The sequence below is a fragment of the Camelina sativa genome, chromosome 9 (genome assembly GCF_000633955.1).
Source record: "Camelina sativa cultivar DH55 chromosome 9, Cs, whole genome shotgun sequence".
Classification (NCBI taxonomy): domain Eukaryota; kingdom Viridiplantae; phylum Streptophyta; class Magnoliopsida; order Brassicales; family Brassicaceae; genus Camelina; species Camelina sativa.
Window position 1 is genome coordinate 1,175,920 of NC_025693.1, and position 9,058 is coordinate 1,184,977.

Sequence of the window (9,058 nt, forward strand, 5' to 3'; positions counted from 1 at the left end):
ACATACTAAGCCGTAGTAACCAGAAAAATACAAATGACAAACTGAAGAGTTAGGATCAAGATCGAGGGCAACAAGATTATCTTGATAGCGAAGTGAAAGGATGACTTTATTGGTGTCCCTAGAAATGGTTAAAGGTATGAGAGACTGCGAGGTGACACCAGCAAACCAAGTGGAAGTAGAATGCAAATCAACTGAGAAGATCCTCTCCCATGTGTTGTCTTCAACTCTCCACCAAAACTCTTGCTTGCAATCTCCCTTCAACTCTGAAATGCAGAGACGACCATCGAGATTGCATAAAGTCACCAGGGGCATCACGGGTAATACAAGGTGGGGTTGGGATGACTTGAGATATCTCCGTGTGTATATCAAAAACTATGAGTTTGGTATTTTTTGTTGGATATCCATCTTTATCTCCCGTGAGCCAATAGAGTGATCCGTTTGCAAACACTGGCCTCTGATATAACAAGATATTATGATGATCAAGTGTAGTAGTATTCACGAACCTCCATTTTTTTACCTCTAAATCCAAAACCTCGCACGTAGGAGTAGTAGTAGGAGAAGTATTATACATCCATACTAGTTTATACCTTCCATTAACGCTGTCTTTTCCAAATCCAAAATAAGAAACCGACATGATTGGATCTAGAACAGTATTTGGATCTTGAACTGGCTCCAGCTCTACCTCCGGGCTTGGATTGTAAATACAAAGCCGTTGAATTCTCGATAGAGGGAGTTCTATGAACATTGTGGTGGCCGAATTTATTACTTCCACTGCTCTTTTAGTGTCGTAGAAGCAGACAAGACCATCGCAGCTCTCGGAAATCTCGAGAAACCCCTTAAATTCGAATTCCAAAGCTTGTTTATCTACCACAGAAGGTGACTTCTTCTCCACGGCAACTGTTTTTAAAAAGAGAGTGTCTTCCGTACGTTCTTTAAAATCATCACAGACAAAAAGGAGTTTGCACCCTTTGCTTTTTTCAAGAGCCATGTGTCTTTCCCTGAAATCTCTTGACCTGATCACAGTTCTCCACTCTTTCGACACAGTTTGGAATCTCATGAGCGATCTCACCGGAAGCTTCATCATGATTTCTTCGACGACGACATCGTTAGGTATATGAATCTTCTCAGACTCTCTTCTTCTTTGTTTGATTTCTTTTCTTGCAGACAAAGCAACTTGTTTGATCGTAAGGAGTTTCTGAGTTTTCTCCACCGACTTCATGTCTCTTCTTCTTACTCTCGTGAATTCAATGTGAGCCGAATTTATCAAGGTTTCTTATGTCATGCCTCGACTACTCTTTATATAATAAACACCAATCCTAATCATTTTAGAAAACACTTAACTTTTGATAGCTCCTTTGAACCTTATCTCTTGAATCACAACTTGATTAGGATTAATATTGCTTCTTTCTCAAGCTAACTTCAAGCTTGAACCAACAAATTCCAGCAGAAAAAGGAACTGACATAAGTACATAACTTACATTAACGCTATCTTCTCTTTGTTTCTAAACAAACGATCTTATGTTTACCGGTTTAGAACTAACTTAGATCATCATTCATTTACCTTTTTCATTTTCTTGATAATAAAAAAGGAAAAACAAACAACTTCTTTTTTTTTTTTAGGATGATTAATTTGGGCTAATCCTCTAATGATTGCTATTGGTTCATTGATTTATAAATTCTTATTGGATTTGCAAATAAGAATTTATGAATTTACAATAATAGTTGAAGAGAACTGTGGATTTGTTCATAATAATCATGAATTCATAATAATAATTCCAAACCTAAAGAGACCTAAAATTTACATTCTCAATTCTCGTAATTAAGGTTGAGATCCGAGTATGGTGTGAGAATTGTACGTTGTGGAATTGTTAATAATAATAATCATAAATTCATAATAATCAACTGATATAAAATTAAATCAAATATCAAATATCTATAATGAAAAGAAAAAAAGATAATATAATAAGATTTATCTAATTATAACCTTTATGATTGAATTTTAGATTGAGTTGTCTATGGCTCAAATTAGTCAAAAGTCTTAAAACTAAGAACAAAATCTACAGCCAAAACAGAGGGCCATAACTTTCAGTTTGTACCACAAATACCTATAACTTTCAATTTGCGACACACTACAAATTTTGAAAGTACACACAAGAGCCTCCATGACAATAGATAGATATCTTAAGCAGAAAAAAAAAAAAGAGATCAAACCTTTTTGTGAGTGTATTTCACAGAGAAGAAGACAAAAACCGGTATGTTAAAAAATCCAAGACAGACCAAAAGCCAGAAGAAGTAGTCAAGATGGCCATTGTTAATGTTGTCTGAAGGAATCCAACAATCTTTGCCGCTCAAATACGCCACAACTGTAATGATCATAGAGCTCAAGTAGTTTCCTAATGTGGTAGTGAGAAGAGCCCAAGCACTACACAAGCTTCTCATCGAATCTGGAGACTGCTCATAGAAAAACTCGATTCGTCCAACAAAGAAGAAAACTCCAGCTGTTCCCATAAGGAAATACTGAGGGATTTGCCAAAAGATGGTTAATGGAACAGTGTCTCCACTTTCCACTAGATCAAGATCTCGGGCTAACTGTAACCGAACCGTCTCAACGATAGCTGCAAATGTCAAGCTCAAGACAGAGACAAAAAGTCCAATCCCCATTCGTTGTAGCTCGGTGAATCCTTTAGCTAAGCCTGTGAACCGTCTCACACAGGGAACGATGATGCGGTCATAGATTGGGACAGATATAAGGACACTTGCAGTATCAAACATCCCGAGAGTAGCTGGAGGGATCTCAAATGAGCCGATGGTTCGTCTCATGGACCGTCCTTGTTGAACAAAGAGAGTGTAAATCTGTGAATGGAGGACTGAGAAGATGATTCCTGAGGCCCAAATGGGGAACAAACGTAACATAATTTTTACTTCTTCGACTTGAGTCACTGTACAGAGCTTCCATGGATCAGATTTGGCTTCTCCTTCTGATATAATTGCGGCTTTGTCAAGAAACCTGCACATTGATATGAAAAGGTTAGATATAAAGTCTAATGCTCAATTTAAAAATAAGAAATGAGAGGGAAAAAATATTTTCTTGTAACCGTCCGTGTGCTCTATCTTGCAGTCTCCAGTATTTGAAGAGCTCATATCCCATGTTTCAAATAAATGTGTGTGGTACTCTTCAGAGAACTTGAGATTCAAGTTACGGTATGCAGCAACAAGAACTTGGCAGACTCGAGTAATCGGGCTACCTTTAGGTTTCTGAAATCTATAAAGTGGCGTGCCAAAGAAGAAACTTATGGTAGCAAGTCCCATGAACACGGTTGGTATCAAGAATCCTAATTCCCATCCACAATTCTCTTGAATCCACACTAGAACAGTAGATGAAACAAACGCACCAACGTTGATGGTGAAGTAAAACCAGTTAAAGAAAGAAGCTTTTCTGACTCGTTCGCTTGGATCAGTCTTGTCAAACTGATCAGCACCAAAGGATGAGACACATGGTTTGATTCCTCCTGTTCCAAGAGCGATAAGGTAAAGCCCTGAAAATAAAACGGTGGACTGAACCGTTGTTGCTGGTGGACAAAGAGAGCCAATGCATTTTGCTGGCTTAAGACCAGGAACTGAAGCTGAGAGTGTCAGTGCAATCATTCCCTAAAAACCAAGTCAAAAATACAGAACATATCAAGCAAAGAACATAACCAGAAAGACTGGATTAGTGAGTGAGACTTGGGTAGCTAATAGTAAACGTATAGCTAAAGCTTACGGCGAAATAAATGGCAGAGAAACAAGCAATAGTCCAATATCTTCCCCAATAAGCATCAGCTATTAAAGCTCCAATAAGAGGAGTGATGTAACATGTCCCTTGCCACGTCATGACGTGTCTAGCCGCAGCAACATTGGTCTCATGCAACTCATTTGTGAAGTAAGTGATTAGATTCTTGGCAATGCCATAATAAGCCAACCGTTCGCAGCATTCATTTGCTGCCAGCAAAACATAATTAATACCAATTTTTTAGAGATTAAAAACAGAACATGAGAGAGAATACGTACAAGAAGTATTACAAGTGAAATAAAACAAAGTTTTTACCAAAAATGAATGGACAAGCTTTCCAGTTTCCTATTTTCTGTTTCAACGGTGGGTTTCCATAAATATCTATTGAACCATCTTCAGCATACAATTTCAATTCTTCCTGTTTAAAAATAAAATAAATTCAGACATGCTTTGGCTTGAACAAATAGTTACAGAGACAAGAGGTATGTCAAAGCTTACTTTAACTTCAGTTTGAAGCATTTCAAGGGACTAAGAAAAATATTGGAATTGAAGAGATACATATCAATTTGAGCAAACATATATCTAGATTCTAGAGTCTAGAGGAAAAAAAATATAATTCTGTGAATTAATTCAGTTGAAAATTAAAAAAACGTAAATAGATAATCAAAATTAGATAGACCTATGAGGTTGAACCTGTATGAGAGATTCTTCAGCTTCTAGCAATGACACTTCTTCATCAATGGAACCCATCTTTTTTTACTTTGCTTGAACATGACAATCTTCACGCAAGCTGATTTATGCTTCTTCACGAAGAATACATTCAAAAATGATTCTCGCACTCACCAAAGTTGTGGTGTGAGTGGTCAGTGACAGTCACCACAGAACCACATTCTTTGTATTTTATTACAAAATAAAAGGAATGTAAAACCAAATAAACAAAAAATAAAGAGTGTGAATGCGTTTTAAATTATTCACAAATGTGGTTCAAAGTAAAAAAAGAGTGGGTTTCTTAATTGTCTTTGTTAGGCCAGTCTAAAACCTCCAAAAAATTGAATAACAGATATATTTTCTAACGTCTTAGTCAAGTAATCTCTTTTAACTTTTGTAATTAAAATTACTTCTCTTTGTAATCTAAAAACTTAAGGAGCACATGCAATTAGATTACATACATTAGTTACATACTCCCCATTGTTAAATTTAGTCTTTTGGCTTTGAAATGTTTTGCTAATGTCACCGACCAAATATTGGGATAAATGACAATAACCAACAATATATATATATATATATATATATATATATCTATGAATAGAAATGTTAAATTTTATTATAAAAAAAAGTTATTTACAAAAAAAAAGGAGAAACGAACAAATGAATTTTGAAAACTGGAAATGATATGTTTTCAGTTGTAAAACTAATAATATGTCTTGTGTTTGCTTTACCTAATCAGCGATTGGTGATGACAACAACAACGTTCTAACTTTTGGATTATCGAATTCTTTTTCTATAAAACAAATTTGTGGTTTATTGAATATGAAACGAATAGTTTTGATCGTCAAAATTTTATCGTTTTCGTTGAACTATTGACCACAAAATAGAAAAGATTCGGTCGCTAATAGTTGACTAGTAGACACAAAACCGAACAGAGCATGTTTTAATTGGCCATTTCAAAAGTCTGCGTTGCATTAATTAAGGAAGGTCAGAAGAACTTAAGAGAAGTAAACCGGTGGCGGTAACACGTAATTGCCGGTATAACCTTATTCGCCGAATGGCGTCTACATTAGCCAACGCGTTTTATTTGAGAGTGACTGATGTCTGATGGGTTCGCGACTTTTATTATTCCTTTATTCATATACCAGTTATGTCCCATTCACTCCTTTCTAATTACGTATTACTACCATATTCACAAATTTTGTTATTTTCTCGTTAATCAATTGCACGAGACAACAAAATTAATATAACAAAACTATTGTAACTAACAAAATTAATACACGTATACACCCCCATGAATCCATGATCGATAATATCATATGTACAATTCTTTCAATGTTGGCCCCAAAAAAAGAAAAAGATATTTTTTTTTGTCGAAAAGACGATTGCATGTTTGTAACTTGTAATTAACTCAAGCTAGGGCTAGTCTAATATATGATTTTCATGGGAAAGATAATCTAGAAACAATTCTTAAGGTTGGAGTAGTATTCAACATAATTAACCCAAGCTAAGGCTAGTCTAAAGCTAGTCTAAACATGTGGGAGGTTTGATGCATCCCCTAACTTTATTTGTTAATTTAGGTCAGTCTATGGGTTTGATCGTTTGATGTTATTTGAATCTTTTTACTTCAGAGCTGGCGATAATAATACTACGACATCTTACAACAAAAAGTCAATAGATCTTACAACAAATGGTCAATGTCCTTTAGTATTGATACCAATATAAAGTTCGAATTTGGTTTCTAACTTATTTACGGTCTATATTAAAATACACTAATAGCAAAAAAAAAAAAAAAAAAGAGAGAGAAAAAAAAGGATCACGAAAACTATATAATCTGGTCACATTTTACGCGTTTGTAATGTTCACATAACTGAAAGTGCAAAATTTATCAAGTTACATGATTTTATTACTCATCGCACCAAAGCCAAAGGGTTATGCATGTTTACAAACTTTACGCAAGAGTTGTGAAGAAAACTAATAACTACTAAAATTTCAATACAAAAATGAAAGTCGAATTCGTAGTCGTCGATATAAAATTTGTTTTGTAAAAAGTATTTGTATGTTAAAAGTATTTTCTTTTAAGAAAGAAAAGGTACATTGAAATTAATTAATTGTTAAAAATATTAATTCATTGGTCTTACTATCATAACAAGGAAAAGTCATTGATAGGAAACGTTAGAAAAAGGAGCACATAAATAAAGACTAGCGATGCTTCCTTTCACGTTGCAAACACGAAACGAAGCCAAAGTGCCAAACCATTCTACGTTACTACTATAAATAACATTTGCTCCTCTTCTTCTAATTTCACACAACATTCGTCAACTACAAACAAAACATTACTTCCTCTTGTTCATTTCAAAACCAAAAATCAAAGTTCTAAGCATTCGAGTGAATTCAGAAAAGATGGTTTTGTCTAAGACAGCTTCTGAATCGGATGTCTCAATCCACTCAACTTTTGCTTCTCGTTACGTCCGCAACTCTCTTCCACGGTAACAAGTTGCAACATAATTTTTTTTTTTTTTTTGTATGATATTTTCATGTTATATAATATATGAATATACTATTTCGTAGTTTTAACTTAATGTATGGTCATCATCAGATTTGAGATGCCTGAGAGCTCAATCCCAAAGGAAGCAGCGTACCAAATCATTAACGACGAGCTAATGCTCGACGGTAACCCGAGGTTGAACCTAGCTTCCTTTGTGACCACATGGATGGAGCCAGAGTGTGACAAGCTCATGATGGAGTCCATCAACAAGAACTACGTCGACATGGACGAGTACCCTGTCACCACGGAGCTTCAGAACCGATGTGTCAACATGATCGCGCGTCTCTTCAACGCGCCTCTTGGTGACGGTGAAGCAGCCGTCGGTGTCGGAACCGTGGGATCGTCGGAGGCGATTATGTTGGCCGGTTTGGCTTTTAAGAGACAGTGGCAGAATAAGCGTAAGGCCCAAGGGCTTCCTTATGATAAGCCTAACATTGTAACCGGAGCCAATGTCCAGGTAAACCAAATCAAAATTGAAGATATCACTCCGGTTTAGGAGTCTCTCCGGTTTGACTCATTTTCCGGTTTAATACAGGTTTGCTGGGAGAAATTCGCAAGGTATTTCGAAGTGGAGCTTAAGGAAGTGCATCTGAGAGAGGACTATTACGTGATGGACCCTGAAAAGGCGGTCGAAATGGTAGACGAAAACACAATCTGCGTTGCGGCCATCCTCGGTTCGACTCTAACCGGTGAATTCGAAGACGTAAAGCTCCTCAACGACCTTCTTGTCGAGAAAAACAAGCAGACCGGGTAATTAAACCAAACCAATAAACAAGCTAATTATCGAATTTTAACCGGTCCGAGTCCGGTCTAACGTTCGCAATTTGCAGATGGGACACGCCAATCCACGTGGACGCAGCGAGTGGTGGGTTTATCGCACCGTTCTTGTACCCGGAGCTGGAGTGGGATTTCCGGCTACCGTTGGTTAAGAGCATTAACGTGAGTGGTCACAAATACGGTTTGGTTTACGCCGGTATCGGTTGGGTTGTGTGGAGAACCAAAACCGATTTGCCTGATGAACTAATCTTCCATATCAATTATCTTGGCGCTGATCAACCCACCTTTACACTCAACTTCTCCAAAGGTACACATTACCACAAATATATAATTTTCGATAGAGTTATATAATTCTTATAGATTAAAGATGTTAATAAATGCTTGTATAAACCAGGTTCAAGTCAAGTGATTGCTCAGTACTACCAGCTCATTCGTCTTGGATTCGAGGTAACTAAACAATAACTCAATAAACATCACGTACTATATATTCAAGTTGTTACTATATCTACTTCTTTGACTTAGAAAATTCAAAACTACTATTCGAACTAAACGTTGTGTGTGTGTTTGGTCTAGGGATATCGCAATGTGATGGATAATTGTCGTGAAAACATGATGGTGTTAAGACAAGGATTGGAGAAAACGGGACGTTTCAAAATCGTATCCAAAGAAAACGGTGTTCCGTTAGTGGCGTTTTCTCTCAAAGACAGTAGCCGCCACAACGAGTTCGAGGTGGCCGAAACGCTCCGCCGCTTCGGCTGGATCGTTCCGGCATACACGATGCCCGCGGACGCGCAGCACGTCACCGTGCTCCGAGTTGTGATCCGAGAAGATTTCTCTCGAACCTTAGCCGAGAGACTTGTGGCCGATTTCGAGAAGGTTCTCCACGAGCTCGATACGCTTCCGGCGAGAATTCACGCGAAAATGGCTAACGGAAATGTTAAGAAGACGCCAGAGGAGATGCAGAGAGAAGTCACGTCCTACTGGAAGAAGCTGTTGGAGACTAAGAAGACAAGCAAGAACACAATTTGCTGATCAGATTATTACTGTAAACTAATACTATTATTTGTTTTTGTCCTTAATTAAAGATCCATTTAATTTGGACCGTCTTTTATCTTTCATGCTGCTTCGATTATTTTTTGGTTTTTATAAAGTTTTGTGATTTGATATTTGCTGATGAATGGTGATTTATTATGTATTTGAACTAAATAAATTAATGAAATAAAATTTCTATTTTATGTATAAAATTTCTATCTTTC

General features: G+C 36.7%; 2 protein-coding genes and 1 pseudogene across 4 annotated transcripts; 1 reads left to right on the forward strand and 2 right to left on the reverse strand.

Annotated features, from left to right (window-relative positions):
* LOC104714890 overlaps positions 1 to 1,244 on the reverse strand; it is a 2,508-nt pseudogene extending 1,264 nt beyond the window's left edge.
* LOC104710126 (protein NRT1/ PTR FAMILY 8.4) lies at positions 2,059 to 4,574 on the reverse strand. 3 transcript variants are annotated; one of them, XM_010426675.1, is made up of 5 exons: positions 4,463 to 4,574; positions 4,085 to 4,187; positions 3,761 to 3,978; positions 3,089 to 3,648; positions 2,059 to 3,007 (listed from the first exon to the last, which is right to left on the reverse strand). In XM_010426675.1, the coding sequence occupies exons 1-5, from the start codon at positions 4,517 to 4,519 to the stop codon at positions 2,206 to 2,208; spliced, it is 1,740 nt and encodes a 579-aa protein (XP_010424977.1). In that variant the 5' UTR covers positions 4,520 to 4,574; the 3' UTR covers positions 2,059 to 2,205. The 3 variants fall into 3 exon arrangements, with proteins under 3 accessions (XP_010424977.1, XP_010424978.1, XP_019085922.1); XM_010426676.1 differs by having other exon boundaries at positions 4,449 to 4,525; XM_019230377.1 differs by lacking the exon at positions 4,085 to 4,187 and having other exon boundaries at positions 4,463 to 4,536.
* Positions 6,881 to 9,032, forward strand: LOC104710128 (glutamate decarboxylase 4). Its single transcript, XM_010426677.2, has 6 exons — positions 6,881 to 6,966; positions 7,077 to 7,482; positions 7,561 to 7,775; positions 7,856 to 8,109; positions 8,197 to 8,249; positions 8,376 to 9,032. Exons 1-6 carry the CDS (start codon positions 6,881 to 6,883, stop codon positions 8,832 to 8,834), a joined length of 1,473 nt encoding a protein of 490 aa, XP_010424979.1. The 3' UTR covers positions 8,835 to 9,032.